The 21,296-nt window shown below is 40.6% G+C and overlaps 1 protein-coding gene across 1 annotated transcript in view; it reads right to left on the bottom strand.

Annotated features, from left to right (window-relative positions):
* Positions 1–669: 669 nt before the first annotated feature.
* The window catches only part of LOC309544673 (uncharacterized protein), a 185,804-nt gene continuing 165,177 nt past the window's right edge, over positions 670–21,296 (bottom strand). Inside the window, exons 10-12 of the mRNA XM_082243585.1 lie at positions 10,423–10,570; positions 7,246–7,389; positions 670–1,207 (exon numbers count right to left, since the gene is read on the bottom strand). Of these exons, the coding sequence (XP_082099711.1) occupies positions 762–1,207; positions 7,246–7,389; positions 10,423–10,570 (738 nt within the window). The 3' untranslated portion in view covers positions 670–761. The remainder of the gene's footprint in view (positions 1,208–7,245; positions 7,390–10,422; positions 10,571–21,296) is intronic.

Below are 21,296 nucleotides of genomic sequence, written 5' to 3'. Positions count from 1 at the left end.
CAATTCATGGGATAATGTTTACATCAGGTTCTCCTCTGTGTGCCATGGAGTGGTATAACACCAACTTTAGCCGGTTACACTTTTTTCACTGGAATGTAAGAGGGTTATTGGGAGGTGGTGTGAAGAGCTGATAAGTTGCTCCCCGAAGTATTTAATTTGCGTACGTCTAACAATTCTGCCGCAACTTTGTGACAAATTCCTGTCCATGTCTCTGACAAATTCACAAATTTGTCACATGCAGAACCATTTGTGGCACAGGCTCAAAACACACTTCTAAAGATTGTCCGTGCCATTTGTAGGAATTCAAGGGACTATCTACAATGGAATGGTCCTGAACAATGTGAATGTATGGGAAGACATATGGTAGTCTGCAAAGTACTATCATTTCTGAAATGTTACAGTGACCACAAAGATAACTTTTAGAACAATATATTGCAATAAAATTGTATTAAATCTGTCATGTCATAGGCTCAAACTAGTTACCCAATGAAATCAGATTGAACAGGTCATGTAACCTGGATCATTCGATTACCTAATTTATTTGTATTTTTAAATGCAAAATTTACCTGGAGTAGAGACATAAAAATAAGAACAGTAGAAGCAGCATAGCAGATTTTCCCTACTAAATTTAGGGATGTGTTAGAAGGACCAAATGTAAAGCCTGGGACATAATTAAGGCACCATGTAGGGGTTTCTAAAATAGATATGTCTACAGTAATATAATAATTATAATATATTGTCATCATCATTAAATATTGTGATTAAACTTGCCAGGAAGGCCGCATTTTTACACTTTTGCTCCTTTGGAGGCTTTTGCTTCTTTGACGTGCTGATCCAGAGTTTTGACTCTGTTGTAAAGACTGTCTCTCTGATGTTTCCTTCTCATTAGGAATCACGAGGGAGTTCTTTCTTCGGAGTGCAGACAGCTGAGAGGTGATATCTCCTGTCTCTTGAGTGTAACTGACAGGTGGCTGCCCCCTCCCATCTGTATTTTCTCCCTCTGATTTTGCTGACTGATCATTGGACGAACTTCCTTTTTGCTTCCTCTCCATCTTTAAACTTCTGACGGCCTCTAATGCTTGATTCATTTCTTGTTTTAATCTTTCTATTTCAAAAACAGATCGATCTCTTTCTTCTCCACATTTTTTGATTGAGTTGTCTAAAGAAGAAAAGAATTCCTGGCCCAGTTTTGAAAAGGCCTCTTCACCTTAATGAGTTAAAACAAACATGTCAGGAACAGTAACTGTGAGAGCCAGAAAAATTTGCAGTATTTGTTCCCTGTGCCAAGCTTTCAATGTCAAGACTGTGTAAGCTCTAGAACAATTCCTCAATTCGTACCTCCTCAAATATTAAAGCGATATCAAAGTCTTGTTTTTTTTTTTTAAATAACAAACATGTTATACCTACATGCTCTGTGTAATGGTTTTGCACAGAGCAGCCCAGATCCTCCTCTTCTCAGGTTCCACGCCAACGCTCTTGGCTCCTCCCTCCTGCCCCACAGCAAGCAGCTTGCTCTGAGGGCACCCAAGCAGGCCCACTCCTGACCCACGGCTCTGCGTGTCCATTTATACATAGAGTCTCAGCTCAGCCTGCCCCCTCCGTCTTCTGATTGGCTCACTGGCTGTGACTGAAAGCAGCTGAAGCCAATGGCTCCTGCTGCTGCCAAAAGCCAATCAGAAGTACGAGTCCCCAGAGAGGCAAGGCTTTTTTGAACAGCGCTGAATTGAGAGGGGGCTCAGATAAGCAATGGGGGGGGGGCTGCTGCATATAGAAGGCAAAAAACCTTGTGCCTTTACCACCGCTTTAACCATTTGCCAACCACCTGCCAAAGTTTTAATGTGGCAGGCTGGCTCGGCTGCGTGAACCGACGTAGTACTACATCGGTCGCGTGCGTGGTGCTGGGGGGGGCGCCTTAAGTAGTTGGAGGAATATGGCTCCTATGGACCTCTAATGGTATCTCATAGATCCTACTGGTATCCTTAGAATCCCATACAAAGATGAATCACAGGCAAGAATCCCATACAAAGATGAATCACAGGCAATGAAAATAGAATGCAAATCCGTGCGGTAGATGCTAGAGGAACTGTTTCGGGATACCATTAGATTAGGTCCATAGGAGCCATATTCCTCCAACTACTTAAGGCTTACTTACCCCTGTGGGGGTTAGTATCTCTGGTAAGTGTGGTCCTGGGAGTGAGGGGAGCACTAGTGATCCATCACACCGGCCATACTTGGAGAGTCACAAGGATTTTTGCACATGCACCTTTATGGACTTCTTATCAGCACAAAGTTACCTTTATATGTGATTTGATTTTTTTGGACTTTGCAACAGATTGATTTATTCATACACTCCCATGTATATATATATATATTTTGCTGCCACATTAGCACTAAGTCACTTCTCTGGAATTGATTTCTCTGGAATTTGCACTGAATTGATTTTTAATTGTATCTAGACACATCTATTTATATATTTTTTTCAGCATCGGGTCACTTTTAAGTGTTTTTTATGGATTATATTTGATTATTTACCTGGTCACTTTACACTAAAGCACCTTATATTTTGCTTTTCACTTATATTACTTATTATGTTTATGGACATGAATTTTTCTTAAGCACTTGGTCACTTTATTTACAATTTTAGTGGTTTTCAACATCATGTATTGATTAAACTGGCACTTTCATTGGGTGTTTTTCATTTAATTTGTCCGGTATATTGGGCAGTGCCATTTTACCTCCCCCCTATTCCCATTTCCATTATATATCCTTCTGGATTATATACAGGAGGTAGGCTGCAGCCAGCATATATATAGATTCACTTATCCTAGCGCGGATTCTCTTCCTTTCTCATAACTTAAATCTTAACTTATACCTTAACACTCTTCCATCAGACTGCACCTGTGTCCAGATAATAGAAATTAAAGCATGTTCACACTGTCAATAAGCAGTAGAAGAGCTTTAAGACAAGCTAACCCTGACCTCTCTAGCTGCATGTAGTGTGAATGTATTCATTATCGAAGATCACAAAAAACACTAAAGTCAGGTTTCCACCTGATGCTTTTTTACATTAGAAGGATGACAGGCTGTCAAGATTCTGCAGCAATATAAGCAAAGGGGAAAGAAGTTGTGATTCCAGTGCCTCCGTTTCTCCAGTGTCTATAGCCCAGAGCCTAATGAGGTCCTGTTTTAAAATGCTATTACTGCTCTATGCAAACAGCTGAACTCCAGGCAAACAGCCATATGGCTGAGATAAACAAATGTAGATTGTCTATTCTGCCCTAAGATTTGCAATTCAATTTTATCCTGCAACTTTAGTGTTTCAAACACCTCTGCCATAAAACACAGGCATTGGAATCTGACATTTTCTCTCTTAAAGAATACAGTGGTGTCACCTTGACACTCACATCCTGCTGATTGGACAATGAGGGAACAGGAACACACTGGTAAGTCATCAAATCTGCTTATGCTTTCTCCTTCCCTGTCAGCACATGCAGCACAAGCTTACTACCTCCTAGTCCTGGCCTTCTATTTCTCAGTTTAAATGCTGCTGTGTAAAGCTGGATACACACTATACAATTGTCTTTAGATTTTTTCCTTTAGACCTAGCAAAACCATATAATATGAGATCAGACCTAAACACTTTCAATTTGTATGCAATGAAGCAGGCCCTTACACTACATAGTTGAAGATAAATCTAAAGGAAATCAACCAACAAAAGTTGTATAATGTGTATCCAGCTTAAGGGATGACAAAGATTGATATCAAGACAGGCTAGGCTAATTATATATAAAAATGCATTTAATTATTTTTAAAGGAACAAAAAACTGCTTTTAAGCAGCTATAAAGCCTAAGTGGAAAACGTTTATTTGTTAAAGCATAGTTTATTATATTAAAACAATAAAAATAAAAAAGGTTTTCACCTTTTTTCCATCTTTCCTATCTTACCATCTCAGTAGAGCTAACCTCATCCAGCCTCTTTGCAGCCAGTTCCTGTCAACATATACTTGCTCCAACAGTGACTGCATATCATTGCTTAGGCAGGGTGACCAGATGGTAGTAAAATCAGGTGGTTGAACTGTTTTACTGCCCCCAACTTTCCATCTGAACAAGGGTGTGCAGCTGCTCAGGGCTGTACACATGCCAAGGCTGTGATGTTTTGCTGATCTCTGAAATGTTATTGAACTGAATGGGGCCATGCTTAAATGCCCTGCAACCATGTGCAATACACACAGTTGCGGCACAGTGGGTTACCATTTTCAGGGTTAAAACAGGCAGTGAAGAGGCAACATATCGCCAACAGAGGCTGCCGCATGCATGAACAAGCTCTAATGGTGGCAATGGCAGCACATGCCTGAACAATGAGAGTCATCAGGGCCACTTATAGTCTCCGCTGGAGGTACAAGAAGACAATGCTAGATCAAAATTGGAAGATAGGGTCTGATCACTGTCAACACTTAAAGCAGAGTTCCACGGAGTTTCACCCCGCTCCAAAAATTAAAAGTCAGCAGCTACACATACTGTAGCTGCTGACTTTTAATATTAGGACACTTACCTGTCCTGGAGTCCAGCGATGTCGGCACCGCACCCGATGTTTCCATCGGCGGTCGGGTGCTGCCGCCGCCATTGCCGGTGAGGGAACCCAGCAGTGAAGCCTTGCGGCTTCACGGTCGGGTCCCTACTGCGCTTGCACTGGATGGAGAAGGGGACCAAACATCCGAGGGACGGTTCCGTATCCCGGAAGTGGGGAAGGGTACCTGTTAACAACAGGTACCCTTTCCCCCCTCCCCCCTGAAAGGTGCCAAATGTGGCACCGGAGGGGGGGAGGAAACAAATGAGCGGAAGTTCCACTTTTGGGTGGAACTCCGCTGTAACAAGAAGTAGCTGAAAATGGACATTCAAGGCAGGATTTCCACGTATAAGATTAATAAAAGCTGTAGATTCAAACAATTTGGTATTACATTGGAAAATATGATAGTGTGCTAAATATATTTTTAGTGAATAATTTTAATTGTACTGTAAACTGTGTTTTTTTATATCTACCTGGACTTCAGCTTAAACTGCTAAATATAAACTTTACCCCCAAATCTAAACCTAATCGGACATAAACTCTAAACGAAGCCCTAGTTCTATATACTTGCTTTATTCTGTGATGGGAGCAGCTGCAACAAATCCTCACAACCATTACCTACACATTTAGGTACTGTCTAGATTATGATAAAAGATAAGTGTCTGTGTAGCTGTGATGCCTATAGCAACCAAGCGCATTTGAGACGTTATTTTTCAAACTAAGGTTAGACAATGTATAATGTATATGCTATAAACACAGACTTGATTAATATGTTGAGTAAACAGCCTCTGTACACAGTTAGATTTGCACGCTCACAACAATTCTAATATTTTGGTATACCTATTTGCCTTGCAGAATAAGATTTAAACAAAGATAATTGGCTGTTATATTTTATTTAGGTTTGATGTCATACATTATATAACTGTGGGGAAATCCAAAAGATGTGGTAAAAGGTTTTTCCAACCAAATGATTCAGTTGCTTTAGCAAATGATGCACACTTTCTGTAAATAAGTCTATATGTCTTCAGAATTAGCAGAAAGCCTACTGATATTATTCTACTTGATTTAAATTGCAGAAATCAAAAGGTGTTCCCAGATCACCAAATTATGAGCAAAAATCAAGGTTGTAGATTGGAGAACTACAGCAATTTATGGATGAAAAATTGAAACCCTAAAAAGGCAGCCTGGTTTGCAAGTCTCAATTTTGGTTGGAGTGTACCTTTAGGGTCCTTTCACACGGCCCACATCCGCCGATGGAGCCGTTCTGCTCAGCGGGGGATCGATCCGCCGATCCCAGCTGCGCAGGCGGATGACAGCTCCGTCTCCGCTCTGTGTGCGGAGACGGAGCTATAAGATCCCCGCTGTCCTCTATGGGGGAATCAGATGAGAACGGACCGCTTGTCCGTTCTCATCCAATCCCATCCGAAATAGGGTTTACATCCGTCCGGATTTCACGGACAGGATCGGAAGCGGATAGCAGTGGGTGTCAGCAGAGATGTCTCCGCTGACATCTGCTGCCCCATAGGTATGCATGGAGGATCCGATCAGATCCGCCTGAAAAACTGACAGGCAGATCGGATCGTTCGTGTGAAAGGACCCTTATTCTTTAAATGCCATACATAAATCAGGAAACTGTGAAGCGGATTCCTCACAGTTAGTTAACTAAAACATATGATAATATACAGGAGTTTGATAATAGAGTACATTATTGAACAGTCACAAGTCTATTTGCTATGACTAAAGCACAGATTAATACTCTAAATCAGGGGTGTCAAACTCAATTTCATCATGGGCCGCATCAGCGTTATGGTTACCCTCAAAGGGCCGGTAATATCTGTAAGATTAGATGTCCAGAGTACCCCACGCCCCCTTACATGAGATATCAAGAGCCCCCCTACCATCAGAAGTCAAGAGTCACCCACCCTTCCTTACATCACAATGCACACCCTTACCTTGTGCTGCTGCCAGGAAGAAGATGCGGGTGGATCTGGTAAGAAGTGCAGGGTCTGGAGGAGAACCAGAGGAGGGCTGGAGTCAGCTTCCAGAGAATGCTGAGACCAGGGGAGGCAGAAGCAAGGTGGTGTTGTGGCTGCACAGAGAGGTGCAGGACCTGTAGGAAGAGTTCTGCCCTCCTCTCTGCTGTGGACAGCTGAGAAGGGGGGGGTGGTGGGCAAGAAGCAGCGGCACAGAGGAGTGCAGGATCTGGCAAAGGAGTTCTGTCCTTTCTTCTGCTGACTGCAGAGACAGGGAGGGCAGAGCAAAGGGGGTGCAGCAGCTGAAGAAGAGGTGCGAGGGCCACATAAAATGGCCTGGGGGGCCACATCTGGCCAGCGGGCCTTGTTTTTGACACCTGTGCTCTAAAGTAATATAATGCATGGCATGGTTTATAGTATCATTACAGCATTATGCACAAGGACCCTGATATTTTATCACAAATCATCTAAGAATCCAAGTAGAACAAGCAGCCCTGGAAGACTGAAGGGCAGATGTTTAGTTTAGTGTAAAAACATTAAAAGGCACAAAAAAGAAACAGCGAGAGTCCCTACAATAACACAGTATTTGTTAGAAATATAACATTAATAGAAGGTTTGATAAAACACTATAGGTGCTCTTTGAGGGGGGGAGAGAATTGCAATTTCATTCCTCGCTGTTTAAAATTGAACAAGTTAAATTATTACCTTCACGTCGTTGTGTCTTTGATGGAGTCAAAATGTCAACTGCATCCTGAATCTGTTCCACATTGTTCTTGAAAATTGTTAGGAAATTTCTCAGGGCAGTTTCAGAAGCTTCACTTTTAAGGTCATTGTAAGAGGAAAGGACATCTGCCAAACAAGATTGAAAGCAGATAACTCAGAACACCTTCATACAGACATATTGTACTTTACATGAAGTATACATATTTATACATGTCTCATTCTTCTTTACTGAATTAATCACCCGCAAGTCATGGCATGTTCAAAAAATTTACATCTATCCTTGTCAGTAGCTTTACTGGCAAACTTGTAAAGCTAACGTGAAAAGCACAGCTAGGGAACACGAGGAGCTGCCTTACAGGATTTTGTCACTAACCATGGAAGGTCAAGCTGCAGTGTCACTGCAGAAACACACACATATACATTATATATATATATATATATTTTTTTTTTTTTGCTAAGTTCATGCAGCTCACAGTGAAGATCAAGATGTTAATCGTTCAGAAAGATGCTGAAATGCAAATGGACATCCTTTTTATCTCCACAGATATTACAGTAGCAGGTTGATAGCTTTATTTGGCTAATGTATGGTCGACCTAAATGACTTAAACTATACTCATTCTATGATCTCTGTACAATCTCCTTTAGATAAACCAAAACTATATAATATGTGGACAAATTTAAACAATCCTTTAAAAAAATATACTGTATTGATTATACAGTATGCAGGCCCTTGCACTATCTAGTTGGTTGTGGTTCTAAAGGAGATTGTACAATCTGATTTTAAACTGTATGGAGAGCCTTAGGGCCGTTTCACACTGCTGTACTACGGAGCTAGAGGCATCACCCTGGTGCCGGTGTTCATAGTCGACGGTCGGCTGACTTGAAATGACAACAGATGCTGCTGAGAAGCCGCTCAACTTTGTCCTAAAATTGGCAAAACACAGGTTTACTTTAACTCGTCTCAGATCTAGATGTCTGCATCTTCAGGGTGACTGGCGCCTGTGCATCACCTAATCTGCACAGGCTCAAAACTATTTTCCAACTAAATGCACAGGTGCATCTAAAAAAAAAATTGAATATCATCAAAAAGTTAGTTTATTTCAGCAATTCAATTCAAAAAGTGAAACGCATATATTATATAGATTCATTACACACAGAGTGATATATTTTAAGCATGGGTCCTCTCGCTATACCTCGTTACATGGCTCTATAATATGTGTGGGTATAAAGAGGGATCTCCATACTGCATTAAAGTTTTATTAAAAAGCAACAACTTGGGTACTCACTTCGTAAAATCAACAATCTTATCATCCACGAACGCCGAGCTTGTCAGACGTCACATCCGATATGTCTCTGCCCTACAGGTTACGTCAAACTCACATGACTACTTCAGGGGATCCTCTGATACTGTTTTTATTACTAAAATCGTGTATATAATCCCTTATCCCCTACAATATCTTGCAGACTATTGCTGTTAGGCTAACCGGCCTGTAGTTCCCAGGGATATATCTCTGCTCTTTTTTAAATATTGGTGCCACGTTGGCTTTTCTCCAATCAGCTGGTACCATTCCCATCAGTAGACTGTCCATAAGAATCTGTAACAATGGTGTGGCTATCAACTGGCTGAGTTCCTTAAGGTCCCTCTGGTGTAAGTCATCTGGTCCTGGTGACTTATTTATGTTAAGTTTTTCAAGTCTAGTTCAGGATCTGTCTTCTGTTAACCATGAGGGTGCTTTCTGTTACGTGTAAATGCTTTAGAATTTCCTGGTAGAGGGCTGCGTTGACTTTGGACTTGATAAAACACAGTGGACCAACACCAGCAGATGACATGGCTCCCCAAATCATCACTGACTGTGGAAACTTCACACTGGACCCCATGCAACTTGGATTCTGTGCATCTCCACTCTTCCTTCAGTCTCTGGGTCCTTGATTTTCCAAATGAAATGCAAAATTTACTTTTATCCAAAAAGAGGACTTTGGACCACTAAGCAACAGTCCAGTCCTTTTTCTCCTTAGCTCAGGTAAGATACGTCTGACGTTGTCTCTGGTTCAGGAGTGGCTTGACACCAGGAATGCGACAGTTGTAGCCCATGTCCTGGATACGTCTGTGTGTGGTGGCTCTTGAAGCATTGACACCAGCTGTAGTCCACTCCTTGTGAATCTCCCTAAAATTATTGAATGGCCTTTGCTTCACAATCCTCTTAAGGTTGTGGTTATCCCTGTTGCTTGTGCACCTTTTTCTATCACTTTTTTCCTTCCACTCAACCATTGATTAATATGCTTGGATACAGCACTCTGTGAACTGCCAGCTTCTTTAGCAATGACCTTTTGGGACTTACCCTTGTAGCGGAGGGTGTCAACGAGTTTCTCCCCATGATTGTGTAACCTACTGAACATGACTAAGAGACCATTTAAAGGCTCAGGAAACCTTTACATGTGTTTTGAGTTAATTAGCTGATCAGAGTGTGACACCATGAGTCTACAATATTGAACTTTTTCACAATATTCTAATTTTCTGAGATACTGAATTTTGGGTTTTCACTAGCTGTAAGCCATAATCATCAAAATGTAAACAAATAAATGCTTGAAATATATCACCCTGTGTGTAATGAATTTATATAATATATGTTTTACTTTTTGAATTGAGTTACTGAAAGAAATTAACTTTTTGATGATATTCTAATTTTATGAGATGCACCTGTTTGTTTGCCAGGTTTCTCCTGTTAATAGGCCAGGAGAAACCAGAGTAACAGTTTCCAAACATAAAAGAGTTAAAATGTTAGAATGTACTGCTTATGCAATTACAATGTTAAGATACGTTATAGGCACTTAACAGAGTGGGTATTTGGGATACTAAATTAGCAGGAATAGAGGATTATTCAAAGCAGGAAAACAATATGTACTTTTCATTAGCAACAAGCATTAAAGTTTAATGTCCAAAAGTGTTTACATTAGTCCAAGGCTCACACAGGTCAAACCGCTGAATTTCTGCAGTACATTGAAGGCTCAAGACAGTTCACTGTGCTGCTGTCATATTATAACAATAATAAATTACTATGACCAAGGTTTTTCTGAAGGGTAAACCTATTAACATCTCTGACCACGTTATGTTGACATGAACGTCTAGGACGTGCAAATGTTTTTTCATGTCTCACTAACCTTTAAGTGGAGAACAAACAACTGCAACAACATTTTCTTGAAAATTGTGATAGGCTTGTTTTATTCCTTGGAAAAGTGATTGGGTGTATTGCACTTGTAAGTTGTAAATGCCTCTGTGGAACTCAAGTTCAGCTTCCAGAGCAAAGATCTGAAAGATAAAGTACAGTAACAAAATAAATGTATACACATTACATGTACATATGTGTCAGAACATTAAAGGGCACAGCTTGGAGAGAAATCAGAATGGAATGTGATGTCATACTGTAGTAAAAGTTGCTTGTTTTGTATTTACAGGGCAGTAAAGGAATAGAAGGTTGACAGTCATTCTCAATAGTGGCAGTTTTATCCTCTTGTGGGATAGTTAAGGTTATGAGTATCATAGCGATATACACTAACCAGCCACTTTATTAGGTACACATGTTCAATTGCTTGGTAACACAAATTGCTATTCAGCCAATCACATGGCAGCAACTCAATGCATTTAGTCATCTAGACGTGGTGAATACGATCTGCTGAAGTTCAAACCGAGCATCAGAATGGGGAAAAAAGGGGATTTAAGTGACTTTGAACGTGGCATGGTTGTATGTGCCAGACGGGCTGGTCTAAGCATTTCAAAAGCTTCTGATCTACTGGGATTTTTACACACAACCATCTCTAGGGTTTACAGAAAATGTTGTTGATGTCAGAGGCCAGTGGAGAATGGGCAGACTGGTTTAAGATGATAGAAAGGCAACAGTAACTCAACCATTCATTAAAACCAAGGTATGCAGAATACTATCTATGAACGCATAACACATCGAACATTGAAGCAGATGGGCTACAACAGCAGAAGACTACTCCGGATGCCACTCCTTTTAGTTTAAAACAGGAAACTGAGGCTACAATTCGCACAGGCACACCAAAATTGGACAAATGTTGCTTGGTCTGTTGAGTCTCGATTTTAGCTACAACATTCAGATTATAGTGTCAGAGTTTGGCATAAACAACCTGAAAGCAGGGATCTATTCTGCCTTGTATCAACGGTTCAGGCTAGTGGTGGTTGTGGTGTAATGGTGTGGGGGATATTTTCTTGGCACACTTTGGGCCCCTTAGTACCAATTGAGCATTGTTTAAATGCTATGGCCTAAGTATTGTTGCTGACCGTATCCATCCCTTTATGACTACAGTATACCTATCTTCTGATGGCTCCTTCCAGCATGATAATGCATCATGTCACAAAGCTCAAATAATCTCAAACTGGTTTCTTGAATATGACAATGAGTTCACTATACTCCAATTGCCTCCAGTCACCAGATCCAAATCCAATAGAGCACCTTTGGGATGTGGTGGAATGGGAAATTCACACCATGGATGTGCAGCTGACAAATCTGTAGCAACTGCGTGATGCTATCATATCAATATGGACCAAAATCTCTGAGGAATGTTTTCAACACCTTGTTGAATCAATGCCACGAAGAATTAAGGCAGCTCTAAAGGCAAAAGAGGGTCCAATCCGGTACTAGCAACATGCACCTAATAAATTGGCCAGTGAATGTATGATGTTTTTTTTTATTTATTATTTTATTACAGGTAATTATAAATCATCAATTGATGCAGCACTTTATTTTATATATATATATATATATATATATATATACATACATACATATATATAGTACATTTATATCAATCCCTGCTCTCAAGGAGCTTACAATCTAAGGCCCCCAACTCACATTCATACATGCACACACTAGGGCTAATTTAGACAGGATCCAATTAACCTTTCAGCATGTCTTTAGACTGTGGGAGGAAACCAGAGTACCCAGGAGAAACCTACAAAGGCACAGGGAGAACATGCAAACACCAGGCAGGTAGACACGTTGTTGGGATTTAAACCAATTACCCTAGTACTGCTAGGTGGAAGTGCTGACCAATTAGCCACTGTGCTGGCCACAGTGTTAAATTATAATACGAATCACTGGTATCTTCCCTGGTGTCAGGTACATAAATTCATTTGGCTTAAAAACAAGAATGCTGGTCCAATTATAAACCAGCTCGGACTTTTCCAGGAATTTTGAGTGCTGGCATCCCCTATGGTTTCCTCAGAGCCCCCCTGCCCCAAAGCATCTCCCTTAATTTTAAGTGGAACTAAAGTGGATCTGAGCTTTACAGACCGAAAACGTTATTAAGGAGATTTTAAGGTGTGATCTTGCAACAAAGTAGTCCATGGGCCATAAAGGCTACCAGTCCATAATTCATTGTAGGGTGATCTGGTGAAATTGTTGTCACTTAGATTCTGTGCCTCGGGTGAGCCCATGTCACCTGCCAGGGGTGTCAATCCTAACAGCTTAGTTGACAGTACTTAGTTAGGTGACAAGGGTGCTTAAGGTAAGCACAAGGCAACTGCTCCTACAGCTGTCATATACATACAACAGAAAAAGAAAGGAAATGCCTTCTTAATCATTTATCATACTCATTGGAAGATTTTCCTTCTATTTCTGGTCTGGTAACAGATAAAAATTATAGCTTTCTCTTACGTTTAGTCCCAGGGAAAGTAGTTTCCAGGACAAATAGAGAGAGTGACCCTTCCTAGTAGAAACACAGAAAGCATTGAAATATTGCTAGGAATCCTAACCCCTCACTATTCAATCCAAAACTTAATGATAGGGACAAGAGCCTCTTCCCCGCAACCCTGGCTGGTGGTTGTGGGGGTCTGCAGGCAGGGGGGCTTATCAGAACATGGAGGCCCCCTTCCACCCATGTGAATGAATATCGCACCCCTACTCATTCACCAATAAAAAAAGTGTTGTGTAAAAAATGACAGTAGGCAGTTTTTGACAATGCCATTATTTAAAAAAGCCCAAAAAACAAAAACAATGTCCCCTGAAGTAAATCCATCATCAATTAGAACGCCTGCTGCCACTTCTGACCTAAGAATAAGAAAAAAATGGTCCACTCCCACCAAACACTACTGCGGTCTACCAGATTCGCAATCTGACAGTTCCTAAACTAAGGGACTGGGCCACTCGGTGACATAACTGGGTGATCCCACCCCCTTGTGACATCATCGGCAAGGGCCATCGGTAATTAGGAACTGTCAGATGGCGGAAGTCTTTGGCAAGAGTGGACAATTTTTTTTAGTTTTTCTTTTTTGAGGTTAGGGGTGGCAGACCTGAATAAAGGAATTGTCAAAATGCCTACTTATTTTTTACACCACACCTTTTTTTTGGCGAATAAGTGGGAGTAGTATGTACCCCATACTCATTCACATGGGGTGGGGGGGGGCAGGATATGGGGGCCCCCTTCATTCTTCCATATTCCCATACCCCCCCTGCCTGCAGACCCCCGCAACCTCAGGCCAGGGTTGCTGGGAAGAGGCCCTTGTCCCCATCAACATGGGGACAAGGTCCTTTGGGACTGGGGCAGAGCCCCCCTGCCACAAAACAACCCCCCTTCCATTTTGAAGGCATGTGGCCTGGCAGGGTTCAGGGTGGGAGGTTGGGTCTGGTATAGATTTGGGGAGGGGGCCCTCGCTATACATTTTGGTGTGGGATTCCCCTCAAAATCTATACCAGACCTGAAGGGCCTTGTATGCATTGGGGCAGGACCCCACTTTGTTTTTTCCCTGATTATTTTAATTATCAGCAAACCCTTGTTGGCAAGCACAGAGGTAAGATGTTTCTTGTAGTTAGAGACCAGGTTTGCATACATATCAGGCGAGATGTTGGTCCACTCTTCTAAATCCTTAAGGTTTCTTGGCTGTCTCTTGGCAACTCGAAGTTTCAGCTCCCTCCATAAATTTTCAATAGTATTAAGGTCTGGAGACTGACTAGGCCACTCAATGACCTAAATGTGTTTCTTATTGAGCCATTCCTTTGTTGCCTTGGCGGTATGTTTTGGGTCATTGTTATGCTGAAAGACCCATCCACGATCCATCGTCAGTGTTCTGGCTGAGGGAAGAAGGTTCTCATCCAAAAGTTTACAATACATGGCCCTCGCCATTGGCCCCTAAATGCCGCAAAGTCAGCCTGTACCTTTAGCAGAGAAACAGTCCCAGAGCATCATGCTTCCAGCTCTATGCTTGACTGTAGGGATGGTGTTCTTAGGGTCATAGTCAGCATTTTTCTTCCTCCAAACACGGTAAGTCGAGTTAATGCTAAAGAGTAAGCATTTACTCTTAAATTATGGTCTCCTCTGACCACAGCACTTTCTCCCAATCCTCCTTTGAATTATTTAGATGTTTATTGATATGACTGTACATGTGCCTTTGTGAGGAGGGGGACTCGCCGTGTTTGGAGGAAGAAAAATCCTGACTATGACCCTAAGAACACCATCCCTACAGTCAAGCATGGAGGTGGAAACATTAAGCTTTGTGGATGTTTCTCTGCTAAAGGTACAGACAGATTTTGCCACATTGAGGGGTCAATAGATGGGGCCATGTATTGTAAAATCTTGGATAAGAACCTTTTTTCCTCAGCCAGAACACTATAGATAGGTCATGGATGGGCCATTCAAGCATGACAATGACCCAAAACATACCACCAAGGCAACATAGGAGTGGCTAAAGAAGAAGCACATTAAGGTTATGGTGTGGCCTAACCAGTCTCCAGACTTTAATCCTATGGAAAATTTATGAAGGGAGCTGAAACTCTGAGTTGCCAAGCGACAGCCAAGAAACCTTAAATATTTAAAGAAGATCTGTAAATAAGAGTGGACCAAAATCCCTCCCGAGAGGTGTGCAAACCTGGTTACCAACTACAATAAACGTTGTACCTCTATGCTTGACAACAAGGTATTCTCCACCAAGTAATGCGTCATGTTTTGCTTGGGGATCAAATTTATTCTTACTTATTTTACTCACAGAACTGCAACTCAATTTATAACATTTGTATCTTGTGTTTTTTTCTGGATTTTTGGTTGATATTCTGTCTTTATCATTTAAAATACACCTATGATAAAAATTGTAGACCCTTCATTTCTTTGTAAGTGGTCAAACTTACAAAATCTGCAGGGGATCAAATAATTGTTTTCCCCACTCTACGTCACACTTCAATGCATGACATACTGTATATGTACAAATATATGGTACTTGTATATGGTAGTAGGTTATGTATCATTATATCTTTTCATCTGCCAAGCACCATACAGCTGTTACTGCTTCATGGTAAAGTGTTATCATGAGCTGAATAAGCAACAATGCTCAGGGCTTTTTTTCCTCAGAAAATAGGTACAGAAACTCAGCCACAAACCCCCAACCCCCCCCCCCCCCCCCACACACACACACCCCCTTCAAACAGCATCAAATAGTGGGTGGGGTCAAATTTCACTAATGGTGGGAGGGTCTTAAAGGGGCATTGAATACAAGGCGTGTATTAGGTACAGAGTGCAGAGTTTTGGGGGGGGTTGCACACAGAGTGCAGAGTTCAGGAGTGCGCTACGTACATAGTGCAGAGTTTAGGGGTGCGCTACACACACAATACAGATTTCAGCCTACTTCCACAGCTGCTCACCTCTGCATTTCCATCCACATCTCGTTTTCTCCCCTCTTCAGCTCTGACCTCTGCATGCAACCCCTTCTCCACTGCTTCATCTTCTCCCCACCTCTTTAAAAGCCCCACTATCTCCCACATGTCTTACTTTTGTTGCTGTATTAAGCTGAAGCACCCAGCGGGCTCTAGTACTTCAACCCACTGTATTTGGCTCCGCCTCTCTCACACTCTGAGAGATCATCCAGTGAGGGAGTAGGCATTTACATTGCACCTCAGGCACCTGCATCTCCCCTGTCCCCATCCTGCACTCAGTGGGAGCCACTCAGGATATCAGATCTGGGAGAGCTGTTGGGAGACAAGCTGTCACTTGTTAACACTGAAGCTGGACTTCTGTGTTTACAAGTGATAGTGGTGAGCTGGGAGCAGAGGGCCTGAGCCAGAGGTGGTGGAACTAAGTTCCAACTGAAAAAAAGCCCTGACAATGCTTCAAAAAAGCCAATAATACAACTTCTACAGCCAGATACAAAAAGATCAATAAAATCTTTCAGAACACATAATACCAATACTCTCAGGGATGTATCACACAATTTCTTAATAGATTTTATATTTTTAATCACGATTGCATGGTGTGTTCATAAAAACGTCTAAAGTTTAAGATACCTTTTTTTTTTACACATATCTAGGTTTATGTAAAAATATTCTATTCAATAATATTTATGAACAAATACACACGTTTCAAAGTGTTACCAGGGCTGAATATTTTCCATCGTATTGCTGACTGTCAATTAAAAGAATGAATAAATATTCCCCAGAGTCACTTTTAGCCTAAAAAAGCATCTAGCACAGACCCAAAATGCCAAGTATATTATTTTCTAGGCAACTATATACAGATTTCTAAATTAGAAACGGCTTCCTATCATCTTTCAAGTTTTGGTGGTACATTATTAATAAAAAAAACATGAGAAACAGAAATATTTTGTCAACTGGGTTATTTTGCTAGACAAAGGGGTTTTAAAGCAAGGCAGTGTGATCGTATTTATTTTCAAAAAGATTCATAAGCACAGCTGGGTCTTTCCTCCCTGATGTCAGCAGAAATAGATGTGGAAAGAATCCAATGTACTGTGTGCATTCTCGCTTCTAAAACAAACACCTGCAGAGTGCAGGAAAAATGATGTTTTCCCACAGATAAATATTACTACAATTTTACTTTATTGAAAGATAACACAACAAGGAACAGATACCACAGCACATCACTAGACAAAATCACTGGGTTTGATTTACTTAAAGGATAAATTCACCTTGGGAACATGTAACAGGTTCCCAATGCTGCAGCTGCTGCCCGCTGCCCCCCCCTCCCTGTGACAGCAGTACGGGAGGTAAATTCAGCGCGCCCATGGCGGGCTCCACCCGCACGGATGTGTCATTCATTCACACACCTCTGTCCTCCATCCTTTGCGGTTGTCAGTTCTTCCTGTGCAGCGCCGTGTAGTTCCTTGATTTCTTCCTATCAGTGTATCTGCCTGCCTGGTACACAGATACACTGACAGATCTGAAGGAGACCTGCATGGCACAAGCGATCTGCTGATCACTGGGGCAATGCTTTACAGCCTCCAAAAGAAACAAATAATAAATGCACATTTTTTTACCTGCAAAAAAATATATGCATTTATTATTTTTTTTCTAAAAAGGTGAACTTGTCCTTTAAAATGGAAAAATCTGGCGAAGCTCTGCATAGAAACCAATCAGCTTCAAGGGTTTTTTTTTTTTTTTTTTTGTCAAAGCTTAATTGAACAAGCTGAAGTTAGAAGCCAATTGGGTACCATGTACATCTATACAATATTTTACACTCTCCAGTTTTAGTAAATAAACCCTGATGCCGTGTGTGATGTAAGTGCTATAAAATGGACTGTGTACATATATACATTTAAATGAATGCTTCACTTAAATTCTACTCAATAAATGTGTTCAATAAATTTTCTCCATGCACAAAAAAAAAAAAACATGTTCATGCTTCCACCCATGGATACTCATCATCCAAATTATATAGCAGTTACATTTTTAGCTACTTATTTGGGTTCTTTGTGATTTTTCACTTCTTTTAGTCCAGTGAGGTGAACACATAGCTAAAGTCTCTCTTTTCTTTTTAGAAGCCAATCTAAGGAGTTGGAATGATGTCTTATATAGCATTCAATGCGTGCAAGTGAGCCCAGCAAGATTACAAATCTTATGACCCCCTTGAACTGCCCGCATGATGTGGACTTTTACTATCCAAGTGACCATACAGTGGGCGAACCTGGTGTCAACTACTATGGGCAAAAATGACATGATGACATTAGCACTAACTCTGAGAAGGACTACAGTGGGAGGTGACTGTCCCCATGTCACGGGAAGCCTACAGTAGTGGTCTGTCTTTTAAAAAGGAAGTGTGGACCCTATTAAGGGTAGCATGCCAAGTCTTTATAAAAATTGCACAACAACCCTAAAACTGAGTGAATGATGGCAAATCTGGTCCACCAGCAATTAGGCTATTTTACTCCTGTCATTGAATCAATTTTATAAAACTGTAATAGATCCTATTAAATGAAAGAATTAATTACAATTAAAGTGTAACTAAAAACACAAAAGAAAAATTTATTTTCACTGTATATAAGAAACAGCTCTGTTCCTTCACCCTAGGCTGCTTGTTCCTGATTTAGACAACAGAACAAACCTTCCTTTACTCATCTCCATAATGTGGGGGAAGTGTGCTGCTGTTCTCACTGCTAGCGATAACACTGTTTAGTCTACAGGAAGTTACAAGATCAGTAGATTTCTGACAGGATCAAATGGTATTTTTTTTTTAACAAACAGATATAACAAAACATTATCAAATGTAAATTTAACAGATCAAAACTGAGCAAATAAGAAATGTATTTTTACGATTTATATTTATTTTAACAGCATTAAACGAGCAATGGGAATTTACTATAGTTACTATATAATACTGCTACTATCATGTTTCTCACACACTCAGTAGTGGCTTAGAAGACAACTGTAAACATAGAGAACAGTTACTGTCCTAAAAAAAACATAAGCCTTTTTTTTTTTTTCAACAGAACCTCACGTGATGGCTATTTAAGAAGAATTATTTAAATTATTTATATGATAAAATTTGGGGTGGGGTGATATACACCCTAAAATATAAAACGTCTTCTACCTTGCGAGTTGAACCAAGTAGTCCAAAGAGGAAATGATAGGATATGAAAGCGAACTATGGTCCTCAATGAACTCTGAGAAAAGTTTTACAATGTGAAAAGAAAAATATTTTTCTAAATTGAGGGACACAGATTGATAGAAATTAAGCAATGTAGGGACATTCAAAAGCAGTCCAAACAGAGGGATGGGCACAAAATAACACAGGGGAACCAGTCAAGAAAGAAAAAAAAAACCTTAAACAAGGGGAGAAATAAGGCGTATTAAAATTCTATTATAGAACTTTTTGGCCAAAACTAGCAAAACTAGCAGGACCGACCAAATGGAACTGCATTTTTTTAAGTGGATACCATCAGTCAAAGCACTTGCTTGCAGCACGGCTGAAAAGATCAACATTAGGATTGAAGTGTTCAAACTTGACTCAATGATTACTTCAACTTCCCATGTAACAGGGAAACTGGCCTAAAGGATTTCCTGGAGAAAGCCCAAAGTGTGATGTTGTGATGGAATCAGAGATGATTTCTCAATGTTCAAAATCAGCTATGTGCATTGTAAATCAAGGCTGGGGGGTCTAATTGCTCAACAGCAGACTGTTATCTGATGACTGGAATACTTCTGAGATGAAGACCTAAAATTATTGTAAGGGCTTTTGTGAACACTTTTGGAGCTGAGGCAAGGCCAAAGGGAAGGGCCGCAAACAGATTATGGCTCTTGTGTGTTGATTAGCCCCAATCCAAGAGTTGTCTGGTAAGAGGCACATCCTCTCCTTTGAGTGTGGCTTTATAGCTGGGATCCATTGTGGTTATCTTTCATCTGCATCTGTGTTATCTATACGCCCTTACACTTCCATTTCGTCGGTAAGGAGCCAATCCAGATAAGGTGGTGGGATCACCTGCACCCTAATTGCTGTGGATTTGTCACTGAGGAGTCACTTAATTCACAACACACATGAACTTTTGTTTGGATTGGACTTTATTTACTTTGCTCTTATTATTATTATCAGTGTGTTTTGATTCACAACACGTCTGTTCAGTTTTTGTACTGTGGCACGTTAAGTTTGGTTGTAATTAACATTTATGTTATATGCAATATCACTTGGTTTATTAAGATTTAAATCACGCATTGGTTTATTCCCATTCCAGGGATAACCCTGTATAAGTTTAGCGCACCTGTTTTCCCCCACTGTCACAATAAATAGATTATGGCTCTTAGCAAAGCAAAGAAATCGCTAATGACTGAATAAATTCAGTACAAAAATGTTTAAGTCTAAGATGAGACAAATGCTTCTTATGGGTTTCGGAAACTTTAAACCCCTAGAGATAGCAATCCCTGAATGATTGAAAAGAGGCCCAGCTCATGTTGCTGAAGTAAAGAACCAAGGATGAAGGTGAAACTGGAGTAACATATTAATACCAGCTCCCACACCCATGCTCTGGCTATGAAAATTTCCCAAATCTCTATAGCAATAAGGAATTCCATAAATTCTGATGGAACCAGTGGGGGTGGACCTTTAAGAGGTCGCAGCTTAATTTGCAGGTTTTGATCACTTGGATTGCCAAAGACGTTGGAACCCCCTGAACCCGAGGGCTTGGAAGAAGTTTTGTTGAAGTTTTGTTGAAGTTTGTTGAAGTTTAGCTATGGGAAACAATTATTTTTTGGCATGACGGTTGTTATTACAATTAAGTTAGAGGCGTGGCAATGGGTGCCAAATATGCCCCGAGTGCAGCAAATATTCTCCTTGGACAATGGGAAGAACAAGAGATCTTTAAGAACGTTAACCCTTCTCTGGTCCTATACAAGAGATTTATTGACGATTTGCTAATAGTATGGAACGGATCGGAAGATTCCTTGAAGCAATTCCTTGATAAAATTATTAGGAATTAGTACGGTCTGGTCTTTACGGCCACATGGGACAAGGTGTCAGTTAACTTTTTGGACTTGACTTTGGTGAAACAAGGTGGATCTATTTCTACAATGAGCTATTTTAAAGAAACATATAGAAATAGCTATATTCCCACCAGAAGTTGTCACCACCCTAAATGGTTGGGCGCTATACCGAAAGGACAATATATGCGTATCAAACGCAATTGTAAAAATGATGAAGATTATCTTGCCCAATCTAATCTCTAATCTAATCTCTTAACATCAAGGTTTGTTGAAAAGGGATACAAACTTGAAGATGTTATAAAAACAAGAGATCTAGTACATCAGATG

The sequence above is a fragment of the Pelophylax lessonae genome (genome assembly GCF_965119305.1).
Source record: "Pelophylax lessonae genome assembly, chromosome: 1".
Lineage (NCBI taxonomy): Eukaryota > Metazoa > Chordata > Amphibia > Anura > Ranidae > Pelophylax > Pelophylax lessonae.
The sequence above is the reverse complement of the archived record's forward strand: the minus strand, read 5'-3'. Positions and strand labels throughout refer to the sequence as shown.